Source organism: Barbus barbus (genome assembly GCF_936440315.1).
Source record: "Barbus barbus genome assembly, chromosome: 15".
NCBI classification, from domain to species: Eukaryota; Metazoa; Chordata; class Actinopteri; order Cypriniformes; family Cyprinidae; genus Barbus; species Barbus barbus.
The window spans coordinates 2,741,732-2,757,486 of NC_136743.1; the positions used below are offsets into that span (position 1 = coordinate 2,741,732).

At 35.9% G+C, this 15,755-nt stretch overlaps 1 protein-coding gene across 6 annotated transcripts in view; it reads left to right on the top strand.

Moving 5' to 3' along the window:
• LOC306881488 (ran-binding protein 3-like) overlaps nt 1-15,755 on the top strand; it is a 31,013-nt gene that overhangs the window by 7,720 nt on the left and 7,538 nt on the right. The window contains exons 6-14 of one of the 6 annotated variants that reach the window (XM_079435622.1): nt 3,104-3,169; nt 7,160-7,273; nt 9,365-9,465; nt 10,382-10,405; nt 11,460-11,579; nt 11,706-11,803; nt 11,893-11,968; nt 12,337-12,433; nt 13,471-13,595. In XM_079435622.1, the coding sequence (XP_079291748.1) occupies nt 3,104-3,169; nt 7,160-7,273; nt 9,365-9,465; nt 10,382-10,405; nt 11,460-11,579; nt 11,706-11,803; nt 11,893-11,968; nt 12,337-12,433; nt 13,471-13,595 (821 nt within the window). The remainder of the gene's footprint in view (nt 1-3,103; nt 3,170-7,159; nt 7,274-9,364; nt 9,466-10,381; nt 10,406-11,459; nt 11,580-11,705; nt 11,804-11,892; nt 11,969-12,336; nt 12,434-13,470; nt 13,596-15,755) is intronic. The other 5 variants (XM_079435623.1, XM_079435624.1, XM_079435625.1 and 2 more) reach the window with 5 other exon arrangements.

Genomic DNA, 15,755 nt, shown 5'->3' on the forward strand with positions numbered 1-15,755 from the left:
AAATAGAAACCAGAACTGGCCTTGTTTTGGGTTCATGACTCTTCATCGTTTTTGTTTGGATTGGAAAAATGTTTTTTACTCAAGTTTCAGTGTAATCGACTGCTCAAATAAGTAAATAAATTCATACATCTTTAAATCTGTCATAGGCCCACCTATATTTAAACATTATCTGAAGTCAGAGGGCATTTATAGCAGTTTTAAGCTTTAAAAACAGTTTGCAAATGATATTAATCAAAATATAAAAATACATTTTTGCTTATTTTGCCTGTCACTAGATGCTTCATCTCACCAGTCTCATTTAGGACATCTGTTACTCGGTGTAATTTACAGGGTTCTGCGGCCGTCCACAGTTTTTGTCATGTTTGACAGTCTTAGGCTTTGTTTACGCTGATCACGTCCAATTTGGATTTCAAATATGATCTTCAGGAGTGACTGTCCACAGTTTTAATTTTTCACGTGGATGTGGTTTGGACTGGGTTAGTAAACATCAGGTTTCTTTTCTTTTTTTTTACGCAGACAAAAAAAAACACCTAAACAAATTTGAAATGGAAACGTTTTCCTGCCTGCCTAAATAAAGCCATATTGTTTAGTCATCAAATCAGATTTCTCCATCTGTTAATGGGGTGCATTAATTAAATTATAATGAAATTGTCATTTTATCTTGAGGCACTTAATGTATGCGTGTGGGTAGTTTATGTATTAAATTGTATTAAGTTGAAAAACATTTAAAATATATTTGTTATAATTCTAATTGAAAAAAAAAATGTGGTCAAGTTATTTAAAAAGTAATTTATTTCAGCATTTAAATCACATTTTATTACATTCAGAAATGTCAAATACCAGTACAGATTATCAAAACCGTTTATACACACATATACATACATACATACTGTACATGCATATATATGTATGTATGTATAACGGTACTCAAATATGACGGTTCGGTACGTACCTCCGTTTCAACGTCACAGTTCGGTATGATTTCGGTACAGCAGGGGGAAAAACTAAACTTTTTTTCTTTTCTTTTTTTTAAATCAGTGTTTTACTGAACAAGTTGCTCTTTCTTTAACGCTGCAGCCCGTAACTTTTGCCTCTTGTTGCCATCTCCGTTTGAAAACCTGGAATTGCAGTTTCAGTCACCTCACCGGTGTGGATATTTACTGTACTTCGCAATCACAGATTAGTCTACGTCTTGGAACATATGACCCAAATCAGAATTTTCACCGTATATTGTCATCTGAACAAGTAACAAGTCTGCCACGTTTGTTCTGCCCAACTGAGGAAAAAAGCATTACAATAAATCGCGCTACCAATGGTGATTAAATCTAAAGATCAGTTAGCTCATATCACATCTAACTGTGCAAAGTATTATCATTGTTATACTTTGTTCTCAAATTATTAATGTTAAGAACATCAGCATTGCGTGACTGTGTATAGTGTGCATTAACGTGTAGATTTTAATTTCTGGACAGTCTAATCTAATTGTCATACCCTTCAAAGTTCATATTAAGAAATTCTTTTAACTCAAAAAGCAAACTATGCTTCCTTCCAACTGGTTTTCTTTAAAATACAAATCTTGTGTAATCCCAGGCTATCTGTAATCAGAAGCACATTTAAAACTGGAATATAATTTCATTCACATGTTTCATAAACGCATAATCCTTTCTGGATTACAATCCGCCATCAAAATGATAAATTTAATTATTCCAGCTGCTGTGAGAAAAGGCTATAAACGATCCTCCACCTGCAGGATCCTCACATGCGATAGCCTACTAGCCGGGACAACTTCTGTATGTTTACAGACGTGACGTAATGATGCAACAGCATGCTCGAATTTCCCGTGAAAACCTACCCGTACCACTCAAATTAGAAAACATTATTATAAGCTAATCGTTGTGAATCGGGCTAAAGTAAGGCGATAGTTTTGAACACTGGCTGGTTATGTACTGAGAACCGGAGCTGATCGTGGCCGCTCGAGTCCATGCTTGTGTTGGGTTTATACCAGCACGTTTCTGAAGCGTCCCAGAAGCGACTCTCCAAGGCGTTTATACAGCGGTCATTCCACATCAAAGACAGTCAAAACGCCATTTATTATTTGAATTTCCTGAAAAAAATTAATAAAATACTGTATTTGTTTGGTACACATGCATACCGACCCGAAAGACCTGTACGGAAACGGTTCGGAATGAATACGTGTACCGCTACTCCCAATATATATAAATAAATAAATATTAGTTAGCATAGTTAAAGTTCTACTAAATCAAACTGTATAAAACTAATTTAAAGCACATTTGTATAGTGTTATCAGATCTCATCCTCTAGATCAGTGGTTCTCAACCACATTCCTGGAGGACCCCCAACACTGCACATTTTGAATGTCTCCTTAATCAAACACACCTGATTCGGGTCACCTGCTCTTTAGTAGAGACTCTCAGACTTGAAATGGGTGTGTTAGACAAAGGAGACATGCAAAATGTGCAGTGTTGGGGGTCCTCCAGGAATGTGGTTGAGAACCACTGCTCTAGATAACGTGTTACACAGAGTAATGTAAATGGCAGATGCTGTGCATGCATCTGAAGGCAGCTTTCTATTTTGGTCTCTCTTAGAGCACAAACCCAGCCAGGCACACTAAACCCAAATGTGTATAGGCTACTGTCAGGAATGTGCTAAAACAAGTCCAGAGGCCTGTGGGGGGACTAAGGTCTAACAGGAAGCGATCAGAGCTGTTATGAGGCTGTAGATTATGAAGCACAGTGTGAGGGCCCTTCAGAGATGGAAACAATGTGTTTGAATAACTAATGTATACTGTGTGGTGTATATAATCCATACTGTCTACTGTTTTGTAAAAATATGAAGCCGTATACATCTATAAAATGTTTAAAGAGTTATATGCTGGTTTTTTTTTCTCATTTCTGACAGAAAACATCAGATGTCCTTTTAACTTGCAGTGTTTTATTCTTGACTGTGTTTGAGGCAGCAATGCATTGTCATGCATTACAGATTAACTTTAAGTGTTTGTTTATCTGAGAGCTTTTATCTGGTCATGCGTTAGGGATGTTTGGTTTATCATCTTAATGTTTATGCTTCTGTTTGTCCGTCTCAGAAGAGAAGCCTGTCGGGTTCAGGTTGAAACCTCCCACACTCATTCATGGCCAGGCCCCAAGCGCAGGTAAGATCAACTCATTCCTGCTTTGAACTTGTTACTGCATCTACACACACAAATGCAACACATGAATGTGCTCTTTAGAGCAGGAAAGATTAGGGAAATTAGTCACAAGGGGTCTGACTGTAAAGCTTCCTCTTTCAGTACTTTTTTAAAAATGTCATCTTATGCGTTTGAAAGCTCCTTAAATAGATTAAGATTAGGGGTGTGCGATATGACTGTTTTTGATCATGGATAATGTCTTAACGCTCTGCTTTTGAAGAAATATTGTAGTATCGTGCTACAGCACATATTCTATCAGCTGCAGTTCTGGCTCCTCCATCATATAGCCTACTGTACAACGCCACATGCATTCACTTCAGTGTTAACTTAGCGGTAGAGTTACACTCACAGGACACTGCACTTATTCGCAATCACAAAAGTACATTATTTGCATGTGTTTTAAATGTTTCATTCACACTCTGGTAGGGCGGGGTATCGTTCAAAAATTTTCGATACCGATACGATACCTTGAGTTCGATACCGGTTCCTGAACGATACTTTTTTCGATACCAGTTTTATCAAATCAGTTTTAATAAGATTACATTATCTTAAAAAACTATTTTTTAATATTGATATTTATACAGACTCAAAGCCTCATCTCCTGAGCCACTGCACAAAGGAACAAAATATATCCAACACAATAAATAAATAATTTTAATAAAGTTCAAATTGTTTTCAGTTTACACATAATGGATAATGTCTTCACATCATCACTTCTAGGTTGTTAAAGACTTCAAGAAATGTAAAATCTTCATCCACTTTCATAAGTGGGTGTTTTATTTTCTTTCACCATATGTTTTATTGTTATTAAATTCTGGTGTAGTATGTCTGATTATTTGAATGCATAAAAACAACTGTTTATTTAAATTTATTCTTAAAATAGCCTTATGAAATGTTTTATTTTTCCTCAGAAGTTCTGTGTTCTGTATCTGGTTTTCAAATGAAGACATAAAACATTGATTTTCAATAATTTAAAGAAATTAAATTAAAGTTTATTTATTTTGGCAAACAAAGGGGGGTTTACTATTAAAATAAAAAAATGGAATAACTGTTGTGTGATCATTACTTAAAAAAAAAATAGTAGCCTAGTAGTAGCAGTATGTACTGTCCGCTGAACAATATTAATATATAATATATTTCGAACTTATATTTTGACGGGTTGCCTGGAATACCTTTACAGTTCTGTGTGTATATGATATGAGGTTAGTTTTACTCGAATCAAACGGTAATATGCTCATTAATTGACTCTCACAGCAGTTCTGGAGATGTTGTTCATGTGTTTATGTCCTCATTTAGTAAGGCGGCAGACGCTGAAATCACCGCGAGCTTCAGTCTGTGTGTAGTAAACAAACCGCGCGATATAAAGAGCGGACTGCTCCGTGCGCTTTCGAAACGCTCTGGCGGATGTCAAACACTGATCAATCAGCACCGCGCCGCTTCTAGTCAAACACATCTAGTGCTGCAGGATTATTGGCTCACTGACGGTGATGAGATTAACCCCTTAGGTATCGAAATTTGGTACCGAACGACAAGACGTTTTTCGACACTCGGTGGTATCGAGGCAATTCGGTCGGTGCCTAAAAAGTATCGAACTCGATACCCAGCCCTACACTCTGGTCTGACGTGCGATTTTTCTGAGCGCCGCGAACACCCGAAGGACTTGCGCTAAAGCCTGTCAAACAGCGCCTGATTACTGAACGAAGTTATCTTTTGCTCTAATACTGTCAACACACAAGGTTTACATATAGACTCTGTTATGTCTAAAATGAAAATAAACAGTTGAGAGAAAAACGGATAAGTGCCTGTATATTAGATGCGTTATAGATTAGATGATATATTAGAGGTCTTAAAGGGACAGCCGACTGTCATTAAAGGGATAGATCACCCTAAAATGTAATTTGTTATTATTTACTCAGTCATGTTGTCCCAAACCTGTATTAATTTCTTTCTTGTGCTCAACACAAAAGAAGATATTTTGAAGAATGTGGGTAAGCAAACAGTTTGTTGGTCCACATTGAATTTGATAGAAGGAAAAAAATACTGTAAAAATATGGACCAGCAACTGTTTAGTTTTCCAAGTTCCTCAGAACAGCATTTCTGTTCAGCAGAAGAAACAACTCATTCAATTATGTATATTACTCATTAAACGGAGTAAATGGTGTTATAAAAATTAAAACTATTCCTTTAACGCTAATAAAATAAAACGCAAAGAGAAAAATCACTCGCTATTCTCGACTGAAGAACTTTAATACAGTTGCTTTAGAAATCAGTCTATATAGTTTTTTTTATTTGTTCATTTAATTTCCTGAATGCTCCTGCTTAATACACCTATTGTACCTGAAAATAAAGCACTGTTTGTTTTATTTGTATGTTATGTGTAGTAGGGGTGGGACAATAAATCGATATGGCGATATCGCGATCCTTCTCCATGTGATACGAGAATCGATATCTGGCACCAAATATCAATATTTTCATTAATACAATAAAGCGCTCTAAATAATTTCCCTGCTTCCAGCGTCTAAAAATGCGTGGAAATCGTGGTCGCGCCATTTCCAGCTTCTTTCCAAAGCACTCTGAGCAACCATGAACCATGTTCTCTATGAAGATGGTGAAGCACCAGGAACCGAAGGATAAACAGATTTCCAGCCACTGTATTAGCTCTACTGCTATATTATATATGTTTATGGAGATAACTGCCCCGGAAGTGCCAGAACGGCTATCAGTTGATAATTTTATCATTATAAAATAGCCATTCGCATCGCAAAACAAGTTAAGCAGTTAAATGTGTTGGTTTACACACAGAGAAAAGTGTAAGCTTTTAATAAGTCCAAGAATAAAATGATTAATTTGCTTAACATGTTAAAATTTATTTACAGGACATTTTTTGCTGTTTTCTAACAGTTTGGACTTGAATAAAGAAAGAAAACTTGCACTTAACCTTTTCACAGGCATTTTGTTTTCATAGTTAGACAGATATCGTGATGTATCATTATATGATTGTCTAGCAATATATTGATTATTGCAGAATCGTGATATTATCGTTATCGTGAGCCATGTATCGTGATTATATCGTATCGTGAGGTACCCTGCGAATCCCACCCCTAATGTGTAGTTGTAACGTATCTTTGTTCTTATTTTTTAATAAAGATATAATAACAAAGATTTTTTTTTATCTTCGCCCACTTTGGCGTAAATATCTGCAATTCTTTTTATTTATTTTTCAAATTTTGTTACCGTGAAAGGCTTTGTCTTTATAATAAGGAAGTTAGTTTGGCTGTAATGCTCAGACAACTTACCAAATAGTAAAACCAACATGACAAAGAATCGTGATTAAAATCACGAATCGTGAAAAAAAAAATAAAAAAAATAAATCGTTATGATATTTTTTTCCATATCGCCCACCCCTAATTAAGATAATTTGCTTCAATGTTTAGCTCTTCTTATGAGGTATTGTGTAGAAAAGTGTAATTTTAATAGTATATACAATTTTATATTATTATTATTATAATATACTTTAATGTTACATATTCTAGTACTTATTAATGTTGATATTTATAAATATTATTTATTGATTGTTTCATTTTTATATATTAGCTTATTTTAGTTAATGGAGCTTTTGTCTTTTTATTAGTTTTAAAAATTTCAGTTTAGCTTTAATTTTTATATCAGTTTTAGTCATTTTAGTATCTATTTTTCGTTTACATTTTTAATCTAATATTTATTAGACTTTAGCTTTTTTTTTTAGCTTTACAATTATTTTTAAATGTATTATTAATTTAATTATAGTTAAAGATTATTAGTTTTAATTAACTATAATAGCACAAACTTGGAAAGCTTTTCCATATTTTAGAACATCCCATTGCATGAGAATAACAAGGCTTTTTATTTGATCATCAGACAGTGGTGTGTGCTGTTATGCTGCGGCGTTTGGTTTCTGATTCAATCCGTTAGTAGGTTGTTTTCCAGGCGTTCCCAGTCAGAAGCCCAAAGAACAGCAGCGCAGTGTTCTGAGACCAGCTGTTCTACAGGCGCCTCTGGCCAAAACCCTCACAGAACCCGTCAAGACCAGTACGTACATCTCCCATAATGCTCACTGCTGCCTTTCACAGCAACAGAATCCATGGAGCAGGCGCGGCTCGTCTATATGGGCTATATGGATGAAAATATTCTTCCAAAACATAGACCTCTATATAAACTGAATCAATAATAAATTGTAAATGTGTTCAGCATTCAGCAGTATATATTAAAATCCCGCACATGGCTTTAGCAGGCATGTATACATGATACTAAGTGGGGCAGACGGTGCCTGAGACCTCCCGAGTTCAACAGCGCCCCACAATTTTGCAGCGTAAATCTGTGGGGAAAAGGGAAACTGCAGCGCGCTCTAATTAAGAGCCATTGGGGCAGATTTGAGACTGCCCCGCTTATTTTCACGTTAACGTTACCTTGCGTGAACCTCGCTCCAAGACGATATCATTCCGCTTCAGCTGTGTGTCTGCATCAGGTCAGTAGCTAGTTAGCATTTCTGTTTTTTTTAGTGTAGTGTAGAGTAGTGGATCAAATTAACAAAGTAGGCTAAACGTTAAATCCTTTAGTTTAAATGTGCTCACATAAATAGCCTTTATATGGTTCTGTTGTGTTTTTGTTTATTCTGAGAATAGACATTAGATTTTTTTTTTTTCCTCACCTGAATTGCTCCACAACTTGTAACATTCTAAATCAACATTTGGAGGTGATAAATACTATATTAAGGCAATTATTATACAGCGTATGCGTGTAACATTACCTCGAGCCTGTCAATCAACATTAGTGCGCCACCCACAGGATAACGCAAGGACATCTCTGCCAAAATTGTGTTCAGAGATTAGAATATAAAGTTTACAAAATCTGCCCCACCTAAATTTACGATCAGAAGCTGCTACTGCCATGGAGGTCTCAGACTGTTCTGTGGAGAACCACATTTCAGGCTCATTTGTGTTGAGAACAGATATGTAAATCAAAGTCAAAACCAAGTTCAAGCAAAAAACACCAAAAAGCCTGTTTAATCCAACTGAATTTATTAAACGGTTTCATCAATCTTTCAAAGTGTAATCTCATATTTTATCTCATTTATTTATAGTTTTAACCTTAAATTAGGTTATTTATAGGATATATATGTGTGTGTATATATGTGTGTGTGTGTGTGTGTGTAATTTCTGAGACCTACTTATTCTTGTATAGACATTTATTATTAATAATAATATTATTATTACTGTAATAGTTTTTTTTTTTTGTATAAAAGCTACTCTTTGTATACTATAGGGATGGCTCGATACCATAATTTTGGCTTTGGTACGATACCAGAATGTAATACCTTGGTATCGATACCATAGGTGACAAATAACCAGCCTCAAAAGATAAGTGCATTGAAAACCATTTTCAATTCTCTGAAAAGATCAGGATGAGTAAGCGACAAATGCTTAAAAAGGTTTGTGTTGTCTTATGTGGCAACACATGGTTTATAGCAACGCTTGCATACAGGTGCAGTAAGGTCAGTTCGTTCACCTTTGTCATCTGTTTTGTATGCAAAGTAATGCCATATTTCACTTCTACTGTTCTCTTTATTTATTAATTTCGGGTGCGTTGATGGTTTCATCTGTTTGATCCATCTCATTGTGCTGTTGTCACACTTACCAGTTGCGCAGCAATTTGAGAAGCACTGCCACCTACAGGTGCACTTCGCAACAGCAGCATATGAAATACCGAATTGAGCAAAATTATGATATCGTACCGTTTTAAATATAATATATACCGTATTTTTCCAGTACCGGTATACCGCGCATCCCTAGTATACTACTTTTTTTCAAATATTGAATTGGACAAAAGGTTTTCTTAATCTATAGATGCTCTTGTCAACAGAAAATATTGTTAGTTTTCATTGTTGTAATAGCATTTTGAGTGAATGTTTATTTCAGCAGTTTTTCTCATTTGTCATTACTATTCCTGTGTATCAGCATTATATCGGTCATCAGTCACATTGCTCTTTAGATATATTAGTGTGGACTAGATGAGGTTTGGGGTGACCACTAGTATTCATGACTCAGAGCTGTATTATCCCGAGCTGGAAACGTGTGTTGATAGTGTAATGCTGAACGTTTATGCCAATGTTTTTGCTCGCAGACTCCTGCTGTGGAACAAATGGAGTGGGGAAGTTTGGAGATTCATCATCAGAGAGCCGATCCGTTTTCCTGAACAACACCGAGAGCTCGGACAAATCACCGGTGAGGACATACGGCACAAACATCTGAGACATGTTCTGCGTGTCTCTATATGTGAATGGCACAGACGCGCGGTTTTGACACACACACACACACACACACACACACACACACACACTGAAGTGCGCGACGCTCACGGTGTTTTCAGCATCTGCCGTCTCACTAAATGAGGACATAAATACATGAACAACATCCCCAGAACTGCTCTAAGAGTTACTTCATGAGCATTTGACCATTTATTTGAGTAAAATGATCGTCATCATACATTAGCTACAGAAACTTAAGAGGTCCTCATGGCAACCCATCAAAATAAAAGTTTGGTTTATCTACTAATACTACTACAACAATTACAACTTTTGTTTAAAAGACTAATCACACAATACACTATTTCTTCCTTGTTTTAATTTTAATGGTAAACCCATTTGTTTGCCAAAAAATAGTTTAACTCTCATTTAATTAAAAGATAAATGAAAATGTTTTATGCCTTCATTTGCACTGCACCGTATATTAAAACTAATGGAAATTACTGTCACATAGGCCAAGATTAGGATGACAGAAATTGTGACATTTCAATAGGCTATTAGTGTTATGGTTTTATTAAAAACTTCTACAATGGAGCTATGAAGACAATTAAATTATTTACACTGATTATATACATTGTGCTTTTTAAGTTAATCAATTGATGTGCATTAGATGATGAATTGAATAGTCACCTCTTGTAGGTTATGATTTAGTCATCAGAAAATAATTAATGAAGAATTATGAGAGCTATTACACATATATTTCTAACATGCAAATTATTGAAACCAAATACTTTTCCCCAAGCTGTTTAGCTGTAGTACAGTATTCATAGGGTTAATCATGAAGCATACAGTGGCCCCACTTTTAACTCTTTCTTTATATATTACCCTTATTGTAGATGGATGCATGGAGGAAGACAAGAGTAAGAAGTGCAACCAACACTAAGGAAGGCAGTTTTTGTCAGAGCCCTTGTTATTCTTAATTTTGACATGAATTTTAATTTTTACACCAGACATATATATCGGTTCAAAATATCGGTTATCGGTCTACTTGATCTGTGATAATCGGCATCGGCCCTGAAAAACACATTGATCGACCCCTAAAATAAATCACAACTAATTATATCCTGTTTAGAGCATCTCGTAAATATCAGCATCACTTGTAATCAGTGCTCACGTATGAGATGACCTGGGAGCTTAGTAATTCATAACTGATGACTAATACATATGACTGTAGGAAATTACAGAATCTGATCTAGTTCCAACATTAATGCAGGTTCATTCGGGAGTTAATCATTTTAGTTTTAAGCAGCAGTAATGTGGCGTAATTGTGCTGAACAGTGACATTTTAATTAATTTATGAATTGTTAACCATGCGATTTTACTGAATGTGACTTGTATATTTGTAAAGCTATAAATCAATTTGTAATCTCAAATCTTAGGAAATATCATTATTGGGAAATATAGAGTGACAACTGATATTTATATCATTTTATTAAATAGTCTCCTATACTGTCTCATGGATTTACATTACAAGCATTGAAATTTCATCACTTTTTTTGCCATATAAATCTCAACATCTGCACCAAATGTAATATTTTTGCTTAGTTTGGACCTTTGAATCAAATTGAGACCTATTCAGGCCATTTATTTATTTTATTATTCATTAAGTTTTTTTGTAAAAATAAAAAATTATGGAAATCTGTAGGATTTTTATTTATTTATTTTATTTTGAAGAGTTGCTAATTCAAGACATTTACATTTAAAGACCATATTCAAAAGTAATTCAGATTTTTCCTTAAATTTTCTTTTATTGTTCTTAAAAATGTCTTAAATGAACCTTCATAAAACTGGCATAAACTCTCATACTATGAGCCACAAAAGCCTGATGTATCCGACATAATACTCAAAAAATACTTGTTACTAAAAGCCCATAGACTTGTCGTCGGATCTGCTTTCATTTGAGTTCCTTTGCAGAAGCGGGAGAAGGAAGGAGAAGAAAATGGCAGTGGACAGAAAGACGACAACAGTCAGAAGAAGGATAATGTGGTGGACTCATCGTTTGTGTTCGGGCAGAATATCAAAGAGCGAGCGAAGGTCAGCGCCGACTCACTGCTGCATTTGTCTCATTCTTTTTTCGAAGCAGCAAATTGGCAAGATGGAAGTTCCCAAGGAGTGTTTGTGTTTATTCTCAGATTCTGTTACTGTGTTTTTCTTGAGCAGTTGGATGAAAACAGCACATCCAGTGACTCAAAAGACTCCACACAAGATTCTCAGTCTGGCAGCACCAATTATTTCTTACAGTACATGGGCAGCGCTAGGTAACGTTTCAATAGAGCCATGCGAATCTGTTCGCTCTCTCTGGCCCGGGTTCTACATCCTGTAAATCTGCTTCTGTTTGCTTTTGCAGCTCCAACAATGCCACCAACAGCTCAGATAAAGGCTCCAAGTTTGTTTTTGGCCAGAACATGTCTGAGAGAGTTCTGGTGAGTGTATGACTTGTTTCGGACAACCGGTGCATTTTTTTTTTGTCCCATTTATTTTTTTTGCACAGACTGTTCAGCTTTTAAATGTTGCATAGGAAGGAATAATTTACCCAAAATTAAAAAAATAATAATTTACTCCTGCTCTTGTTTTGCCTCAAAAAGAAGTTTAGTAGAAAATCCAAGCTGCTCTTTTCCATACAGTAAAGTATGATGGAAAAGATGGAATTCATTGATGGAAAAGAACAAACAATAACCTATTAGGTTTTTTTATTATTTTGGGTGTACTCTTTCTTAAAATATTTCCGCAGACAACAGTATAAAGACAGTAAATGGATTTTCAGAAGAGTTTTGTGTGCAAACTCTTACAGAGCCCCCCAAAAGGAGGCGAGGCATCAGTCGAGCCCAGTAAAGACAGTTCAGCTCCAGTATCTGAGCCATCATCACAAGAGGCCACACCTGAGAAAAGTAGGTGCACAACTTTTCATACTGTGTGTGTGTGTGTGTGTATGTGTGTGTGTGTGTGTGTGTATATATATAGATAGATGTCACGGTTCGGTACGTACCTCGGTTCGGGGGTCACGGTTCGATGCGATTTCGGTACAACAGGAAAACAACAAATCTACTATGCTCGGTTTCTTTTCATTTATTTTGAACAGTAGTACAGTAGTAATACTAAATATTATATTATATTTTACATATATATGTGTATGTATATATTACATTTATTACATTTACATATATTTATATTTACATTTATATATATTTATATTACATATATTACATTTTATATATATAATCTGCAGTACATATACAAACAAGGAATAAATTCTAGAAATATATTTGATTTAGTTAACAGATAAACACGGGAAAAAACAGTGCAACATGTAACAGCCTATATATGCTGAGTTTCAGTTCATTTTTGTGACAGGCTTAATTTTTTCACAGAAAGGAAACTCAAATGGTTTTGTTTTCATTGTAAGCGTACACAAACAAAAGCAGACCTTTATACAGTATTATGCATATGCATTATTAAGACGATAAGTGTTTAAAGTTGATTCTGCTGGTATAAGGAAACAGTTGAAGTGATCGCGCACGCACACACACACACACACACACACACACGTTTCACTATCCTTGTGGGGACTCTCATAGGCGTAATGGTTTTTCTACTGTACAGACCGTATATTCTATTGCCCTACACCAACCCTACACCTAAACTTAGCCCTCACAGGAGACTGTTTGCATTTTTAGATTTCCAAAAAGCTTCATTCTGTGTGATTTATAAGCTTGTTTACCTGTGGGGACCTCAATTTAGGTCCCCACCGTGACAAGTCCCCATGAGTCTGTGCGTATTCAGGTTTAAGTCCCCACTGGTATGTAAAAACAAAAACACACATATATACACACACACAAAACACATCAGTTCCAGCATTGCAAACTTGACAGCGCAGTTGATACTTTATCAAAATAAAATACAGTGAACCAAACTCTGTGTATGTCAGATCACAGTGTAACGGAGTCTCTGGAAGAGTCGGCAGCTGCATACACCAAAGCCACTGCCAAGAAGTGCATTCTGGAGAAAGTAGAGGTCCGTACAGGAGAGGAGGCGGAGAGCAACGTTTTACAGGTGAGACGACGTTCAGCATAGCAGTCAGTTGCGCCACAGAAAATGGATTGGCTTATAGTCCACAATTTAACTAAATAATCTGTCTATATATCTATATACACCTTGCTAGTTGGACCCCCTTTTGCCTTCAGAACTGCCTTCATGGCATAGATTCAACAAGTTGATGGAAACTGGTCCATATTGACATGATAGCATCACGCAGTTGCTGCAGATTTGTCGGCTGCACATCCATGATGCGAATCTCCCGTTCCACCACATCCCAAAGGTGCTCTATTGGATTGAGATCTGGTGACTGTGGAGGCCATTTGAGTAAAGTCAACTCATTGTCATGTTCAAGAAACCAGTCTGAGATGATTTGAGCTTTGTGACATGATGCATTATCCTGCTGGAAGTAGCCATGAGAAGATGGGTGCACTGTAGTCATAAAGGGATGGACATGGTCAGCAACAATACTCTGGTAGGCTGTGGTGTTTAAACGATGTTCAATTGGTACTAAGGGGCCCAAAGTGTGCCAAGAAAATATCCCCCACATCATTACACCACACCATATATATATATATATATATATATGAATGAATCTGAATGGAGAAGACTTTTTCTGTTTATTTCACCTGCGAGTTCTAGACTGGCTGTCAGTCAGTGCAGTTTCATTGTTGCGCCACAAGGTGGCGTCAAGGGCCTGTCTTTGAGTGAGTCTTTAAACTGTTCATTCAACTACACGTTCAAAAGCGCTGATTCATTCAAAGAGAGATGTAATGAAGCATGCAGTTGAAATCATTTTAACTTTGAGCTCCACTTTTAAAGCCTCAGCTGACCAGCAGAGTGTCGATGCTAAGACAGAGACTTTGCTTTACTTGGACATGACAACCTATTTTCACAAATATATATGACTTAGCCTGAAAGACAGATGCAGGTAATCTCATGTGCTCAGTCGATCTCTCTCATTCGCTGTCTGTTTCTACTGAGCCTCTGTACAAATCTGCATGGCACACATTATCATCATTACTAACTTATTTAATATTCAGTACTCATGCACGAAGTGTGAAACGAGAAGGGCATAACCTTATACGAAATAAGAAAATATGCAAATATTGCTGTTCCTGCGGTTATGCGTTCCTCTGCGGTAGCGCGGTATTGCGATATTGCGGTTATCGCGACAGCCCTATTTAGAAACAGCACGAAACTCCAGCAAGATGAAGTCCTTTTATGCAAAACCATTGATCTTTATTTACTAATCAAGTATAATATTAGGAACATTTAATAATCTTGTAAAGAGTTTTATTATCTTGACTGTCATAACTGAACGCAGTTTGAACACTGAATGGAGGATGACTGACAGCCGCAGCGGAGACGAAAGTTTACGTGAATTTGACTTAAATATTAATCTGTATCTTACATTAAACTGTGGAACGGCTTCAGAACACTTGAAATATAGTGCATGAAACATTTATGGTGCTTCATGATGTGTTTGAGGCTTAACAATAACACAATAGTATACGCAGATTATCAGATTTGGATTGGTCTCGTCTGATTCGGCAGAAAATGCCAGTATCGGCGCGAAACTGATACTGAATATCGGATCGGCGCACCCCTAATGTTAACCTGTAATGTTTTCGGCTCAGTGCAAATCAGGCTCAATCAACAGCTTTTGTGGCCTAATTTTGATTATTGCAAAAATATAAAATGAACCCTACTTGTTCCTCATTTTCCCCAACGAAAGGAAAAATCTGAATTACGGTGAGACTCAATGGAAGTGAATGGGGTCAATTTTGAAACATTAAAATGCTGTTCAATAGTGTATAAATGTAAATGCAATTATCATTTTAGTGTGAAAAATAGCCTAATCGCTTATGTAAACTTCTTACAATTTTACTGTTTTTGCCATACACCATAAATAATGCACAAGTTTGAACAAAATATGTATTATAAAGTGCATATATACAATTGTAATCTTAACATTTCTGTTTTTAAATACTTCCCTTTTTCTCACTGTAAACTTTTTTTTATTTATTTATTTTTGGTGCTGTTTGTTAATTTTATTAGTTTTTCAACAAAACCACTTTCTTTTTTTTTGTCAAATTATTCTTGGTGCAATTATTATAATTTTTTCTCTTGCCATAAACTTCCTTTTTTATATGTAAAGCATGGGAGTGATTTAGG